Below are 18,701 nucleotides of genomic sequence, written 5' to 3'. Positions count from 1 at the left end.
GAGAGGTTACAATTACGTAATCTTGTTCGCGATGTACCGAACTCTTAAACATTATGTAGAGTGGAAGGGACCAGTGTTCATATGGCCTTTTAATTGCATTGCCTTCATATTCACTTACATGTATAAATGTACTTACATAAGCTATGTTGCAATGTTAATATTTCCATTCTTAAACTGTGGCTCATGTAAGGGAGCATTTGAATTTGGAATTGTTATTTTATTGAGTTTATTTCTTTAATGTGTTTTTCAACGTTGCAAAATATATTATACACTGCAGCTACTTTTTTTATACATCAGAAACGTAGTTAGTAAAAGATAGCCGATGTTAGATGTTCACATTGAAATCTTTATATCTATATCGTGTCTGTGAGTTTTATTTACTAGAAATGCCTTAAAGGGAATATGAAGTAGCAAGAAAAACTTCTACACTTTATAACACCACCATACTTACATCAAGCCTTATAGTGATAAATGGAACGTAGAGAACTTAAAAAGGATTTTGCCTCATTAAGAGACATTTCTTGTTTATACATAAGTACAGAATGAATAAACATAGGACATCGTTATAAATTTAGAATCACGTAACATTGTAATGATTTTTCTTAAAATAGTAACAAAATCAATTTACGCTTATAATTTAAATATAAATTAGTTCAATAACTATGAGTTATCCCGGCAATGAATACTCTAGTAATGAGACCAAATAATAACTAATTTTGAACGATGTTAATTGCTAATATATACATTATAAAATTATAATATTTTCGACAGTTTTTCATATCGCATCCGTTTAACGTATTAGTCTAAACTAAAAAAAATACATCAGAGCTATCGTCTTAATATATGAAAATATTATATAATGATAACATTAAATATATATTAAATTATTTTTTTAAAAATTGGTGTGATTTGGTGGTTTATGCACATATTTACGCTGGTACAAACTTTGAAACCGTAGATCAAGGCTACAGTCTTATCCTTTATTGAAGATTCTGTGAATATACCATCTGTAACATAATATTAAGGTGTTTCTCGCGTCCACAAAAATGTTATCGATTTATCCAGGTAATATGATAAACATAATGATAAGGTCTATATACGTCAAATTGGTATAATCATAGACATAAAAAGCATTTTATATTTGGTGTTTCGAAACAGTTTTCATATCATTTAAGAGAACGTAAATTACATTTAATGGAATCAGGCGTTACCTGGCGGAAGTCCATCCTAAGTAAGAAAAGGGCCAATATTTAGCCACTTCCGCACATGCAGTGGTAGTCGTGCAACAAAGTACACCGCCCGCCAGCCCGCTGATAAATGCGTATGCGGCAAACAATGCAAATTACACAACTGCCACCGTCAAATCACTCAACACGTGTTTCACCCCTGACCCATCCTGAAGATGCCCCGTTTTCATTCGTCATTTCATTCTTATTATTTTCTAAAATGAATTAGATATTCAATAATAAGGATATTAAGCCAAATGTAAATTTATTAAATTAATTGGAAACATCGTATAAAAATTATTAAAAGATGTCTATAATGTCCCATTTGAAATTAATCACCATTGCTTCCGTGAAAACATCTAAGAGCGTAATAATATTCCTCTCAATTACCTTTCTTGAGCACGCAATTCGAAGGCTACGTTAGATTTTGTAATCAGATATTGGTGGAACACTAGAAGGGAGCGGTAATATTCGATATGGCATTTTAAATATTTTGTACTGACATTTTATATCGCTATGAATACAAGATTAGTTTAAATAATTTTGTAAAGTTTAATATTTCCGGGTCTTAAATGTTTCGACTTAAGTTCAATATTTATTAGAGTTTATCACAAAGTTTTTATTGTTATTTAACATGTTTACCAAAAGATATTATGTGTTTATATAATTCCAGATAATGTTAGGAAAGCTTCTATTGTTCGACTTCAAAAAAGTCGCTTTGTATACTAAGGGTAACTCTTACTACACTGTTCATGACTTCATAGAATTTAACATACTTGGGAAATAACTTGTACCCTATTTCAATGTTTATTAAAAATATATAGTTACGCTGAGTTTCTTTCGCCTGTTCTTCACAGATTGAGATATTTATTACCCGAAAAGACAATAGACGTCGCTAAAAGATTTAATCCATTATGTAATAATACAATCATTTTTATATTTGATTTGAGCAATAAAAGATCAGATAACATGACATCTTCTTGCAGAAGTGTATTGGTGGCAAAACTCTCTATGTTAGTTTGTTTATTTATTTTGTTCATAAAACAATTTGAAAATAGCGTTGTTGCATGAATAATGCCTTGGTTATTCGATTAAACTTCTCGCCATAGTGCGGCGTGTGTTGTGAGTTCTTTACCCGAGCTCGGCAGTTATTTATGTTGCAGAAGACCAGGTGGGTACCAACACGGCGTCTATTTTTGGCGCCAAGTCAAAATATGCAAACATTTATGTGTTCCGGCTTCAATAACTTTGCAATTAGTAAAATTAGTCAGCCAACCAGAAGCAAAGCGAGAAGCGCGTATTGTTAGTGTTAAAAGTTTAGTAAAAATTAGATAGAAAATTATCTATGACTTACAACGATATTTCGCCGATAGAGAGCGTAAAACATTGTGAAATACTGACTTTTATAAATAGTGATTAAACCTAAGATCATAAATGTTGTGAAAACCTGACGTCATGAACCTTTTGTCACTGCGCCTAATAAATGTCAATATTTTTTTGTTTTAGGGGTGAAGCATTTTTGATGTTTAATACACCATACGTTTGGGAGAAAACAGAGTAATTTTGTGGACGTATTTACCCACTAAAACTCCCTCGTTGGCTGCTCACAACGCGGTGTGAAGGACACCGGTAACTCCCTTGGGAGTTTTTTTCCTTTGCCGCAATCTATCGTGCTTTGCTATCTTGGATAGCCTGTCGCAGTGTACGTGCATTGTTCACTCTATACCTGCAACCTTCATTGTGCTATCACGGTGGTTCAACACCACGTCGATCAATCGTCCGCTCTAAAGAAAAATTAAACATACAACACTCTAGCGTCATTGTAAAAATAAAACAATAACAAGAAAATCAGTAAAAAGACATTTTTATCTGTTTATGTGTCCAACACGAGGAAAAATTCTTTTGAATGTTATGGATCGTGTATTAAATGCTTGAGAGTTCTACGACCGAGATTACCTAAGTAAAATAAGTAAAATCGTGTAAATCGACTCCGGGAGTCACGTTCGAGTACTAAAACCATTTAGCAAATTATTTATGAAGTAGTCATGGTACAGTGCCATCGGTGAAAGGTCACTTAATATAATCCTTTACAAGCCATCACTTTAAAAGTTTATAGAAATTGTTTTATCTGTTTGCGGCAATTGCGATAGCTTCTCGGCATGTTTAGCTGCAAGTCTTTTATTCAAGTAAGGGGTTATGTTCTTGACCTTAATTTTACTGTAATGTGTACTTAATACACTGATTAAAACTTAAGGAATGTCGGCTTGCTTGAAAGTAGGGGCTTAAAAGAAGGTAAATATAAAGTTTGCGTTACACTTTCGACATAGGACACGGTACGGTGTTTATTGTTGATATCGATACTGCATTCCAGTCGAAATTACGTATGATTTCGTCATGCCGCTGGTGGCGGAAACTATTGCAAAGCCGACGTGTGCGTTCTACGTAGAGAATATTGCAAAGATAATATCGTTTACGGTAATGCGATGAACGCCTTTTGTAATGTTAGCAAAATAAAACAATTATATGTTCAGTTTCATAACTAAAGCGAACAAAAAGAAACATGGTTGCACATAACAGGACTACTTGTTATACGCAAATCAGTGCAAACCAGCTGCAATGAGTTATGTGCTTGTTCTTACATGATTAAAAAAATTAACATACTCTCATAATTACTACATACTCTCAGTAATTGAAATTGGCAACGCTACACTATGATTAAAAAAGAATTAGATTTTTTGGATCATTTAGATTCTAGAATATTAATTCGCATATTAATTTTTTGTGCGTAATCACTGGATTTTGATTATGTCTAATAACTCTGTTTTATATACATACTTTTGGGGAAAGTACGCATAAAAAGTGGTATGTTTTTCCAATCTTTTACCTACAAAGCGATTAATCTTTATTTCTCATATTATTATTAATTTACTAAGAAATAGAATATAAATACGTGGGTGGTGATGGCACCTTACGTTTGGTTATAAAACGTACTGTTGACTAATAGAAGCTCAATTTAGACTGCCAATTTATCTAATCGCGTAGTCTAATAGAAATTGAGAATTAAATCGAATGATGCTAAATTATAATGACATTGCAATAACGCTACGGCACGAAGCCATAAATTATAGTAATTATTAGTTTCCTGGTATCTAGTTTATTTCCCATCCCATTTATTAATGTGAATAGGAGTAAAGATGGATATTAAATTGCATGCTAACAAAGCTGTAATAAAGATTTGTTCAAATTCTCATATCGTATATATCTTAAAAATAATTTACTTAATTCGATGAAAGTTTATGCGAAAAATATTTAATGAATGATAAATAAAATCATTCATTTGCCTTGCCTTGCCTTGCATTCGGAGTCTATCAGCTGAAAAGAGAGAGAAAATTAATAAAATCATAGCAATTAAAAAAAAACATTTATATAACAGGAATTGAGACGTCAAATAAGGTGTTAACCTAATACACCTACGATAAAGTTTATCCGCAATAGGGTGATATAGTATTTCGCAAAGTAATGTGTGCTGTCAAAATAGGCCAGCATATCCGTGTAATTTGCCGGTTGTTTAAACTGAAAGAAAATATTATAAAAAGTTTGATGTGTGTCTGTGTAATAAACAATATAACGTTACAACATGCGTTACACCTACCTTAGGTGGCTAAAGTGGAATACACATCACTTCTTAGCTGCTGCCGCGCGCTGAGTTTTGGGTGCTGCCGCAGTGTTTGTCAAAGCCGCGGAAATTTCAGCGTCCACAGAGATCCGACCGAGATCAGACAACGACGCAACTCGTGGACGATCACTGGTATAAACACACAGGTTTGTCTAGCATCTGTACCGCCAGAAAGGTGCCATGGCAAAGGTTCATGGTATGGAAGCTGGTGCTGGTGGTACGAGATAATGCAAGTTGTTGTTGCAGCTAGTTAAGAATTTGGGCAAAAAACAAGGCAAACTCGACTGTTATCCTCGAAGAATCAAATTTTGGATTAGGAAATTTTTTATTGTAAATATATTGATTTATATTAATCGAAAAAAAAATCAATTTCAATAATTATTTTCACGACAAGACCACATTTTTACATTAGCGATATAATATAGGTTTAACTATATTTATATTACGTAAAAAAATATTATATAACTATGTTTATATTACATAAAAAAACTCAAAACTATCGACTTCGTTAAAAATAAATTACATTCACTTAGGATTTCTTTTTGTATACTCGCAGAAACCTAATACGTTATTTGATATATTACTTTCTTATCTCTGGTATAATATTTCCTCAGTGAAGTAGACCTGAGATCTCAGTTAACATAAACTATACATTTAATTAGAATGCTTTCCTTGTCAAAGACCGTGTCCTCGATCTTTTTGTGTAGCCAAAATTGAATTTTGTTAAAATAAGTCAAAATGTAAAAAAAATACTCTGAACTTGAGATTTTTAAATTGAACAACTAGTGAGAACTCGATGAATTTATTAATAAGATTTGCTTATTAATTTGCGTATTACGTTTGAAAGATGGAATCTTGAAAACATTTTAAAGCATAGATGCTAAATGGTTGTATAGTGTATTGAGAAAGAATTAAGTTTTGTGTAGCAATAATGTAAATAGCTATTAAAATTGTTATAATTTATTTTTTTAGTTAATAAATAAATAATGATTTGAAAAAAGAGAAACAATTGTAATTTTCCGGTCTGCCTCACCTGACCTGGTCATTTCAGACGCAATGATTGACTTGCCCTCGAATCTCAAGGTCACGCTGTAAAAATAACTACTCTTAAAAAATTGTATACGTTTAGTGGTTTTTGTCATTTGTGATTACTATCATTCTACATCTGATCATAAGCAACCAATAAGAATTTAAAGTACAAATATAATATTTCATTTAGTCCTATACATTTAATGATAAAAGGTTCGATACTCTATCATAAGACTATTGTATGACTACCATACTATATTCGCCGGATAGGGATAGTATAGTCCTTTTTCAACCGAAATTTTTAATTATTTTGCAAGCAAGCGCAAGAGACAGATGATTGTTATGCAACTGTAAAGAAATTTAAAGAGGCATTTATACCTCGATCATGCTCACACATGTTCACTTTATTAAATCCATAATTATCTTAATCCAAAAACTCATTCTATAACTTAGTTTCTTACATTAATAATTAAGTTAATCTTACCCATGGTGATTCTTGGCACCATTGCCGCAATAGGTTAATAACTACTTTAAAACAAAAATAATACCAAAAACCAGAGTAAATATAAATAACAGATAGAAGAAATATGTGACAGATATACACTGCCATTTAGCTCCCATGTTAGTTTCTTATTTCTTATGAAATAAGTTGTACATTTTCTGACAATAACTCTCTTAAACAACTTTAGAGTATTATAACAGGACGAAGATTTCCTTTGTTGACATGTAATTGTGTAGTGAACTATCTTTAAGAAAAGACCATAAAAATATTTAAGTTGCAATTTGGAAGAAATTAATGTTATCTGGCACAACATGACGAGCAGCATTCTCTACTTCATACCTTAAAAAATATATAACTATATAATAATAATCGTTCTAAAATTGTTATTCTAATATGATTACGTAAATTATATTACAATAAAAACTAACTCGGCTGACACGAGACATACGAGAATATTTTAATGAATCTCAGAGGCGAGGGGCGAAGAGTCCCTTTTATATCATAACGGTTAATGTCCTTCTTAATGCGAGACAATTTCCGTCGGCAAAGCCCTGACGACTTCCTCTGATATCAGGCGCATTAGTGTTTGCAAAAACATCACTAGAAGTGTGACTTTGCATACATTTACGGCTTATAAATAGCTTTCTGACTAAACCTATCTCCTTTCATATGAGTGATTTAAACTATTTCATTTTTAAATTTTATCATTATTACAATTTAAAACTTTAAAACTTTACTTGTTTTAGACATTTTAAAATTTATCAGTTAAAGTTTATAAATCTTTTTGTTTTTTTTTTCTTTAAAAACGTTTCGCATGTTTTATTATAATTAATTAAGCTTTATATTTAAAACAATATATCAAGCTTAATTAATATATTCTATTGCGATGTATTTAGTTCTAAAAAAAGTACAAAATTTTGTTACAGATGGTACATATAGGTACGACAATTTAGAAAATTTATTCGTCTTATTATTATATTAGTATTAAGTAAATTTCAGACTAAATCTATCTTCTTTCCATGTGATAGTTTTTAATCTATTTCATCTGTATTCTTCACGATTCATTGTATTATTGTTTCTAATATTTTCCTGATTTTTTATTTAACAACAGAAGAGCAACTTTGGTGTTTAAATCATTCACAAGAAACTTTCTATTTATTTTGATGACTCTCTAGTATGCTTCGAATGTTTTATTAAATTAATCAAGCTTAATTAACAAAAAGGCCTGTAGAGTAGTACGTATTGGTAGTTTCTTAGGTTGTAAGTTAATTTATTATTTTAATTTGCTTTATTATTATAAATAGCTTTCTGACTGAACCAATCTCCTTACCTTTTATTAGAAAGTTTTTATTTTATGTCATTTATACTCTATTATAATTATTTAATTAATTTTCTCATGTTAGTATATTTAATAGCAGAAGAAAGAAACTTAACTAGTTTTAATCATTCAAGGATTTATTTTCTATATTTTTTAATTTTGTTTGATTAATTTTATTTATTTATTTCGTGGGCTTCTTTTTGTGTTTATTGTAAGTTTTTCTAAGTGTTCACTCTTAAAACCCTATTGAAATGTGACGGGCCAACATCTGACCGCACAGTCTAAGTAACAAATCTCTGGTCACTCACTATATTATCATTATGTTGTTTTTTGAACCATTGATTTTTTACTGATGGGGTGTACTATTCGTTAAATGACATCAAAAGAACTGTGCATTTACCACTTTAAAACTTTTGCACCAATCAATCAACCTGTAGAGAAACGGAAATAATTTCAGCTATCGAGTATGTTTAGAAATGTATGGCTAACGACGTGGTATGTAGGAAGCGAGGCTTTTTGTGGCGTCCTAATTACGATAATCTACTCGTCTTAAGTAAAAACTCTGTATGGCGTCTAATCAAAAGGCTAAGTGTGGTGATAGTTTGATCGTTTTTACTACACAACTCTCTCTGGGTATAAAAACGTTGCTCGAAGACACGAAGATTTATTAATAAAGTAATTTTATCATTAAACAAAAACTTAAAAAAAATCTTGCTGTAGTATGTCGATTTATAAGTGACAATAAAGCTTTGGAAATTTGGGTGAATTGCTCTATATATTAGGGAATAAAAGTGAAAAAAAGACTGTCAAGTTGGTCGTGGACTTTTGTCAGATCAGGGACCGTTTGAAAGCCTCGTTGACTTAAATTGAAAGGTACTCTGATAAAAAAGCACAATTTGACTCAAGTATCTATGAATTTGAGTTCCCCTGGTATTCTTCTCATAACGTAGATAAGTAATTTTTGTAAATGATCCTATCTGTGTAATGGTAATGATAGAATAAATTAAATTATTTATTTGTTTCTTTTTAAATTAAAATCGGTTAACGTGAATAAATAAAAGTTTTTAGCAAATAGTTCCCAATAGCGAAAAGTTGTTGACAAGTGAATACAGGGCCTCTTAAACACGTATTAAACACTTTATTAGAAAGTCTATATCTTTTAACTCGCGAACCTCGTTCTCTCTCTTAGATACTTAAGTTCAACGACCCTGTAAAAGCTATAAAGGTTGACAGCGCTGAACATCACTGAATATGAAGAAAGCGCACATTTCCATCATTTAATGTTAATATGTTTTGCTTTAAAGAATACCGTAGCCTATACGATTATTACAATGTTGCTACAACAATTTTATTACCTTGTAACAAGCACCGAAATGGTTATGCGTCAATGCGTTTTTTTCTAATTTTGCAGCATGTTACGTTATAATATAGTCATAGTAGTCACTAAATTAAACGTTATTTAAAAAATTCCTACATGTTATGTAGGAATGCTAAGCGGTAATACGTATTTGTCAAAGCACGAAGAAGATTCTTACGGAAAAAAATCCAAGAAGAATACCAAAAACAACATATTTCCAACATAAATTACAAAATAATTTAAAACACCTGTCTTTTAGAGTCAAGCATTTGACATCTAACCAAAAAGACATGTTAGGATGTAATGAAGCAAAAATATAGTGATATCTTTTGATAACACGAAGTTTCTCGGTAGCTTGTTTTAAATAAAATGCTTACTTAGAAACATAATACAATTGTTAAATATAACCCAATCCTGGTTTTGAATGTCTTGACGGCTGAGACATTTCTCTTATGTCAAAAGGGCGCACCGTTGTATTGTTTTGAAGGATTTTAAAAAATAAGTTCCGTATGTTAATTGGACAGGTTATCTTTATGGCAGGTGAGGCCAGCGAGGCGCGTCTTCGTGGCCTATTATAGTTCCGCAGTCACCACTCGACCTGGTTGCTATTGTGTTGCGACAATGCAGCGACAAATCGACCCTTTGTTGTCACTTGCCTTACGACACGCGATGCGGAGGTCTATTCTGTAATAATTGATGTTTTAGTTGTTATTTATCAGGTCATTACTTAGTAATCTGGCGTAAAAAGTTGTTAAATTTTACTTGCAAGTATGCTTGCTTAGTATCGGAAGCTTATTAATAAAATTGTAATCAATTACAGTGCGTAAAAATTAATAATTATCTAATATTTATTTTTATATATATTATTACAAAGTGGAAACTTACACTACAAAAGATATAAATAAAAACTAACTAAACAATTTGCCTGTTTTTCTAAGACTTTCTTTTCATTATTATTATGGAACTAAGGTGGTTAAGTTTTAAATAATGTTTTTTTGTAAGACAAGACATTTTTGTCAGAATAAATGGAATGTAAATTTTATTTATGACTGTCAACTGATACGATTTCATGAGTATAGATAGAGGTACTCATCTGATATGACACCAATGCGATAAGATCGAAGAAAATAACGTAGCATCAGTGACTCAGAAATTAATATAAAGTAACATTGCGGTCACACATCGTTGATCTTTACAGCAAACTGATACCAAAATTAATAAGTCAGCATGCCATACCAATGTATATTTTTGTAGAAATAATGTTATCTGAAAACAATGTATGAAATAATTATGGTTAATAATTTATTATAAAATAATTTATCTAAATCACATTAAAAATATCACAGAATAGACCCCTTAAATTTTCTTTCATTGTTTACAGTTCATATTGTCTTACGAAATAGCATTTCCTCTGAACTCTTACGATAACACATTTCGTCGACATTTATTTAATGTTATGAATTTGCAAATAACTGTGTCAAGGCAAGTACTTATTTTTGATTTAACATAGGATTGTTCAGTACGTCATCGCTCAAAATAATTTTTCACAATTTATCGTGATAGAATACGAAATAAACAACGAATCAACAGAAGAATAAAAAAACTATAGAGTCGATTATTTAACTGTGCGTCTATTTTTTTAAAATAAGCTAATGATTGATATCCTGAAGGCATGCAGGATTCGTCATCAAAATTTGGTCACGAGCCATTAAGTTGAAGCGAAGAGGATCTGTGATAGTGCACGCACGTATTGGAAAAACAGCGATTTATCTAACACGAGCCATGTTTGCGATTTTGCTTCGATGTTCTTTATGATGCATATAATTGGAATTGATTATTAAAAATAACAGTCGAGAAATAAAAAAGATATTGACAAATACTAGTTGAGTAATAAAAATACGTTTATTTAATTTTAGAAGTATCGACATCTTGTTTCATAATTATATAAACATTTTTTTTAAATTTATCAGGATGGTTAAGGCGTGAGTTTCCGACATAGGGTGACTTAAAAGTTTTTGCTGCCTCATCTTGTCATGGCAGTTGCGCTTACCCCGTCATAGGTATGCGCGGGGCGAGCCGAGTGGAGTATCCTCAGGTACAGCGGATTCTGTATCACTAGCTGTTACTACAACTATAACAATTCTCTCGATAATTCGGTAATAATAACGGATTGTGTCGAGGTACATATAAACTTTTTAAATACCCGAACCAGAATGCTCAACGTGATTCTCGTGCCGACCGAGCAATAGTTCCGTCTAGGAGCATGTGACATAGACAATAATTTTCCGTTAGGAACCTTTTATTTTTAAGTTTAAGGGTGCTATTAAAACGGGGGCTGAATCAAATTTTAATTTCTACACTTCAAATTGGCCTTTCTTTGTATTCTTCTCAAGACGTATTCAGTAGGTTTATAATATAATTAAATAAATGAAGCGGCCCAAGCCAACGTTCCCGAAGGCTGGCACAATTTCAAAACCTTTTACTGCTTCGCTACCTCATACCCAGAGGAGCTAAGAATGCCAACAGTCACACACGAGAAAAAAAAATATCAGAAAAATGCAACTTTATTTTATAATCCTATTAAAAAAAAAATTAAGTAGGTTTGCCGAAACGGTAGAGCCGTTCTAGAATTTTGCGCATATCACCGCATTGGTGATTCATTTTGTATTTATGTAGATAATAAAATTACGATATTTACATCTGTATAAAAGTGTTAATTATCAACATCCATAAAAAAATACTAATAAAACATGGCTTACGTAACAAAGCCCGTTCTCTAAGGGTTAATACGAGGAAAAGGGTTTCCGTGTTTAAATATAACCGTAGCCACTTTGTGCAAATTAACTTGTTTATATTTCATTGGGGAACTAGAATGTTTTAACCAAAACGTTGATTAAATAATAAATAAAACAGGCATTATGATATATCTTAGCCGTTGTTTATCTATACGTAATATTAAAGCATTAATTGTTTGTATATAATGTCTTTTAAGGTTCTGGAATGAAGACCACGGAGATTTCTCTACGAATCAGTAAAGAGGAGATCCATACATGAACGAAACTAATAGAATATGCCTAGCGGACTGATAAGTCGAGATGGTGAAAAGTATACCTTCAATGATGAATTGCTTTGATTTTTTTTCTTTTTTGTTCTTAGTATTTGGGTTATTGTGTTGTGGTCTTCTGTGCGAGGAAAACGTCGCAGCGTGAACTGTAGGAATGGTGTTATAGTATTAATTGTTGTTAAGTATTTATATCTCGTTACCTATATATGACGCTTTGAGGTTGACTTATTCAGATGAATGTATATGTCGTGTATCCTTCGTGGGGACTCTTAACACTAAATATACGGTATATTATATGGGTCAAAATGACCCATTTGGGTTCTTCTTATTAATTTTGCAAATTTTGATATCATGATTTTTGTTACTAATCAATCTACAGCTATTACACTGATTAAATTTAATTTTTATTTCCTTCCTAAAAACTTATACTAATGTATGAAACATTCAAGCAGGAAACAAAGTCGGGTCATTTGACCTATTATGGTAGGAATAAGTACTTAACAAGTGTTGGTATGGTTAGTGTTAAAAATGGAATTAGAAATTTATAATAGCTCATAAAACGAAAAACCATTTCGTAACCTCGAGCATTTCTGTCAACACAGAAGAAAGGTTTTAATTACCTTGTTACCACACCGAGTACACCGGGTTATCAAAAAGCTTAATGAAACACCGGAGCGGTGAGTCGTTGACACCTTAAGCTTATCATGTAAACAAAACGTAATTTGTCTTGGTGATAAAACGCCTCGCTATCATTAAGGCAAAGCTTCTGATGTAGAAAGTACAGTTGTCTAGCCGGTGTACAAAAAAAAAACTTTAGGCTTAATTCTTACCCTATAATAAAAGTAGCAAAATTACTTATATTCTAACCTTATGAAAATTACAATAGGATTATTCTATCTAATATAAAGGGCGGTAACAAGTGTAAAAGCTTCAAAGGGGTGAATGTTTAGCTCATTTGTTGTCATATAACGTATGGAATTCTATCAAAAAAACAATGGCTTGAGAAATAATAAATGACGTAATGATAAAAAGCTTTTTCAAGATTCGGACATGATTTAATTATTGTTTATTAACTGTCGCTATGTGTAGGCCGCTCCCAACCGGTAATTCTGTAAATTTCGATGGGAGACTTATGTCCAATCGTGGACATCTTACGGCAGAAATGAGGATCCTAATGTTCATCTATCTCTGCAGAAGTTATTGACGTGTTGATTTCCAAAACAAAAAATAATGCAATATATTTCAGAGTTATCACTCCATAGATACTGTGTAAATTGATTGGAAATGGGTGTAAAAGATTTAAAGGTTTTTGCTGACAAAGGTTTGAAGCTATTACACCTAAAATCAATCATCCTTTATAAGATTAAATATTTGCAGGTGTTCTAAGTAACAATTTTTTTTATTACATAGAGCTCTATGAAATGAAAAAAAAAATATGTTTAATAAATATAGTCTCAAATTTTGTTTACCCACAATCATTAAATAAAAAAACCGTGATGTAAAAGACTGTCACGCGATATCTCCATTTCTTTTCCGGTCCTAAGAATATAGCGATTGACGTCTTGCATGCCGACCGATTGTCTGTTAATTATTTTTTTTATTTCGTTCTCAGTAAAATGGTGGAGAAAGTCTCTCAATGCATTACAATACATTATAAGCGCAATCGATTTCCTGTTAGGGAATTGAAAAAAGGAAACTATTGATAATCTTATGTGGAAATAATATTTTTGAAATATAGAAGAGTTTTCGTGGACAATATTTCACCTAAGAAGACGGTAAAAGGAATGACCGGTTTCGTACGTTTTAACGGGAATAATATATAAAATATTAACCCTCGAGTTACATTTAAGCCAAACAAACTCTGCGGGAACTAAAGCAAACTTTAAGAACTTAGACTTTCTTCTAAAAATTTCCTGTCTTTTCTCCTTAACGCCTAGGTACATTGTTAATGATACCTTAAAGAGTTTTATTATCACTGTCAAAACTTACATGATATTAAATAAATAATAAAATATTGGTTAAAAGTTCAGTTTTTATAAACATTGCTATTTTCATGCCAATGATCTTATGCAAATTTTATAACGAAATTACTTATACGGTGATATAACATATTATTAGGTATGAGAAGTACAATTATTAAAATTATAAATCAAAGAAGTAATAATTATTGATTTTAATGATACAAATAAATCTATTACTCAAACGACTACTCTGCCATCTATTGATCTAAAGTAGAACTGAAATAAACCAAATGTCTAGTTGTTACAGAACAAAGTTAAATCATAGTAGTGCATACTTATGGGAACAGATGGCGCTGTTAAATATCCAGTTTCAAAATTTCTGTAATGTTTGACTAACCTGTTTTTATTTGTTAAATACTTATTTTTTTAACATCGAAATTTAGCATTTGTCGTTTGATTTATTGTAATTAAATTAATCTAAAGTCTACATACTTTAGATGGTACGTAGAAATCTTTTTGTGTTCATAAATTAATAAGTGTTTATAAACATGGATTTATGCGTGTCATGACTACTCACATATTTACTGTTATAATACAGGTTTGGATTTACTTAGACGACAACGTTAGGTTCTTGATGGTTATGGTTAGGATAAAATAAAATTAATCGTTACAATTTTGAAATATTTATAAACATTCAGTATTGATATGTACAATAAAATAAGCAATTTAAACAATGCGACATATATAAGCATCGAAGACAAAATTGCATTTACAATAGCTGTCAGCCTAACTATGTACCTACACGTGTGATTAATATTAAACAAGTTCTTTCAAAAATCACCTCCCATTTTTTTGTATAAATTTGTCAATATTAAAAATAGTTATTACAGTGCGCGGTAACCACTATTACCTAAATTTGTTTTGTTTTAATCGTCATTTGTAGTCCTCCAGGTCTACTAATTATAATCATGTTTTACAAATTGCGTATTATCACAGAATAAAAAATATAATTGTATTTTAGAATCATTACTTAAAGTTTATTTAATATGGAACAACTAAAATTTATTGAATACATTTCCTCTTGTCATTATTTTTCTGAAATTTTAATGTATTATTTAAATGGGAATACAAACACTGAAAGTAGGGTTCCGAGGTCAAAAAATATTTTCAAAATTTACTCCGCTTACTTTCAAATATGTTTCTAACAGAATCGGAATTGAAATACAAGACTTTATAGCTAATGTTTTGTGCCAGAAATATTTTTTAGATAATCAACTATCGAAGTACTATCTAATGAAAGTGACATACAAAATGCTACCACATCCTCTTTTTTAATTATTCGCTAACAATACTATCAAACATTACCTAATTCTTATCTTTGGGAGAATTTCTAACCTATTTTATGAGCTGCATAATAAAAAAGAAGACGTTATACTCAGGTACAGGTAAAAATATTTTTCTTTTAATCAATAATTTTGAGAATAATTTGAGTAGGTTGAGAGATAATCATAAAATGGCACGTTGTTATTTTTTTACTTTAAATAAGCAAATATGTGTTTATTAAGGTTATCTAAGTGATATTTACTTAAATGTACAATTACCAGACCTGCGCGTTAATTAAATAATTTAAATAGCTAAATTGTGTCACGGTCTTAATTTAACATCTGGTCTATGGAAGTCACTTGCCTTGAAGTAATGACGAATTCCAGTTTAAATTTAATAAGGACAACTTAATTGGATTCGAGAAAAAAATAATTAATGAATAAATTACTTCGTAATAAATAATTTCAACACAACAGTTAATCATTGAATGAATAATTTAAGTCTGACTTTCAAATAATAAGCAATTCATCACAAGTCAATCAATATTAAGAACTATACAAACTTGCGATTCCTGAGTTACATATAAAAAGGCAAAAACTCCCAGACCACAACTGGGCAACAAGCGCAACCTATGTATATTTTATTTTCTCAGTGCGGTGGTCGTGAATTTTTCAATCGTCGTCGTTTAGTAGATCTGTACAGGATTTTGCTTTGGTTCTGAAAAAAGAAAATTTTGTTAAAAATTGTAATTCGATGTATATTATTTGAACAATATTCAAAGTTATTAAAATTATTAGATGCAGAATTTAAAATTTTCATTCTGATGTATAAAAATCATATACTACGTTTCGTCTTTAACGTGTATAATTAATAAAGACGATAATGAAAGGAAATTTTCATTTGGAGAAAATTAATACGTTTATTTGAAATATGGATATTTTTTACTTAAAAGAAGTAAAAGTATATTTTGAGTGAAAAAATATACCAAATTGAATTTATTAATTTAAGGAATATAACGTGTATTTAACTATATACCTTATTGTAAGAAATTAACACTAAATAAAAACATAAAAAAACTTTACTGTGCATTTTTGATTCTCCTGCAGATTCTAAGTTCAATAGGTCCGCTCCTCACAGCTTTGAAGAGAGCTAATGCTTCAACGTGTGCCAATTCGTGACAAGCTTGTCCATTTACCGCTAGGACTTCATCACCTGGAAAACACGGTCGATATGTTAGACAGACACGACAGTTACTTTTCAATGTATGACACTCTCAACATTGTATTAAAGAACCTATTGATATTAATCATTTTTAATTATTATTTTTTTAACATCTTCTCTATTAGACACGAGCGTTTTTTTTTTTATTTTTTAATTTTAGCTCCAGTTCTGCATTCGATATTAAAGCAAACTAAAATGTTTTGAACTTAGCTGTATAAGCCACATATTCTAAAAACTCAACCTATGTATGCCCAGTTATAATGTATATATATATATATATATATATATATATATATATATATATATATATATATATATATATATATATATATATATTGTTTAGAATTGATTCAGGAAGTCATGACGTCGAATGTTTAAAACTATGAGTAAAATTATGACTCACTTTTGTTTATGATCTTCGAATCGGTGATCTAATGCCTTATATGATTAACAAAACTTAAAAAAAGTGCCAACATTACAGACAGTGCAGTAATAGTAATAGTATTGGTATAAATATGAAATATTAATATCTCTTAATAATAAGTCTGAGTACAAATTTAAGTCTAAAGATTTTTAGATCATGGGTTTAACCAATATAATGTCTTTAAATCTATCTATGAAACATATTTAACGGACTGATAATGGTATATATTTCTGTAATATAAATTGCATTATATATTAAACAAATGGACATACTCAACACAACATATTTGCGAACAATAGCTCTATCAGTTATTACGCGCTTACAGTTTCAACGAACGACTGCACAATGCACCGTCCTAGCCTTATCAAATTACATTCTCCGAATTTAATAACTGACACATAATACAAGGTTAATAAATAAGTTACCTGCTTTTAATCTGCCGTCGTCGACTGCTTGCCCTTGAGGAAGAATGCTCTTTATAAATATACCGAGAGGTCCTCGTGGAGAATCACGTCCTCCTACTATAGTAAAGCCGAGAGGTTTCTTGCCGTGTCCTTTCTCAAACGTAATCGTGTGGTAAGTATGCGTAGGTGCCCGAGGTCGCCTTGGTAGTGTGCAAAAGTTAGCCGTATTCGGTGTTTGTATTTCACTCTCACTGTCGTGTTTGTCTGCGGCCCGATCCGTTGAACTGTCCGGGGTATCCACATCAACCACGTTGCTGACACAACTGAGAGTAAGCACGTCCTTGTTCGCACCGCCGTAGCTGACGACTTGTCGTCTTAATAATTTATTATTCATACTGCTGTAGCTTGCGTTCTGTCCCTTCAGGAAATGCGAGTGCGTGCCAGTCGTACCGTCGACCGCTTCGTCCGCAGCTGATAGCGCGTCGCGATTACAGGCGGATTCGTCCTGTAGCTGCCGTCGGTCTATTCTGACGTCATATTTATCGATAGTTCTTTCCTTTCCTATAATAACAGCGTTCTCGTAGTCAACGGAACTCTCTCGCATTAGTACATGATTTCTTTGCGGTGGTTCACGCTGTCTCATTTCTGCATATGACTTTTCTTTTTGTCTACAAATAACGATATCTATTTCCGACGTACCGGATCTTAATGCTTCTTTGGCTTCGGCCATGGTCAGATCACGAAGTCTTCGGCCATTAACATTTAGTAGCTCATCACCTATTCGTAGTGTTCCTTCCCTGGAAACAGTACAGTTTAATTAGTTTTAATAGAAGTGCAGTACTCATTTTTAATAGGTCAATGTCTTATGTCATGATCCCTTACTAAATTATTAATGTTTTATGCAAAAAGAGTACTTGGAACCGTCGTAAAATTTATCCAAAACAAATATTTAGCATTTTAATACAATAATAATTAATTAATGTTTAAAAATGATACTAATTACTATTACAAGCACAATTTACTATTAAAGTACCTTTAAAGTTTACAACTGTACCGAATATATCAAAATTAAACTATACTATAGTTGTCATTATTCTTTTTTTAGGTACTGAGTTTTTATCTGTTACAAAGTACACAAGAATTCAATTAAGCATATCTTTTTATTGTGATTAAAATAGCGTAATTATGTAATCTTA

The 18,701-nt window shown here is 31.2% G+C and overlaps 1 protein-coding gene across 3 annotated transcripts in view; it reads right to left on the bottom strand.

Annotated features, from left to right (window-relative positions):
• Positions 1-14,838: 14,838 nt before the first annotated feature.
• Positions 14,839-18,701, bottom strand: part of LOC137926558 (uncharacterized) — a 46,036-nt gene continuing 42,173 nt past the window's right edge. For all 3 annotated transcript variants that reach the window (XM_068770202.1, XM_068770204.1, XM_068770201.1), the window contains exons 4-6: positions 17,527-18,302; positions 16,539-16,668; positions 14,839-16,173 (exon numbers count right to left, since the gene is read on the bottom strand). In XM_068770202.1, coding sequence (XP_068626303.1) covers positions 16,128-16,173; positions 16,539-16,668; positions 17,527-18,302 — 952 coding nt within the window. In that variant the 3' untranslated portion in view covers positions 14,839-16,127. The remainder of the gene's footprint in view (positions 16,174-16,538; positions 16,669-17,526; positions 18,303-18,701) is intronic.

The sequence above is a fragment of the Battus philenor genome, unplaced genomic scaffold (genome assembly GCF_028537555.1).
Source record: "Battus philenor isolate CCGP_79_NKW_IND1 unplaced genomic scaffold, ilBatPhil1.0.hap1 SCAF_3, whole genome shotgun sequence".
In the NCBI taxonomy this organism is placed as follows: Eukaryota; Metazoa; Arthropoda; class Insecta; order Lepidoptera; family Papilionidae; genus Battus; species Battus philenor.
This window is presented reverse-complemented; position numbering and strand designations above follow the sequence as displayed.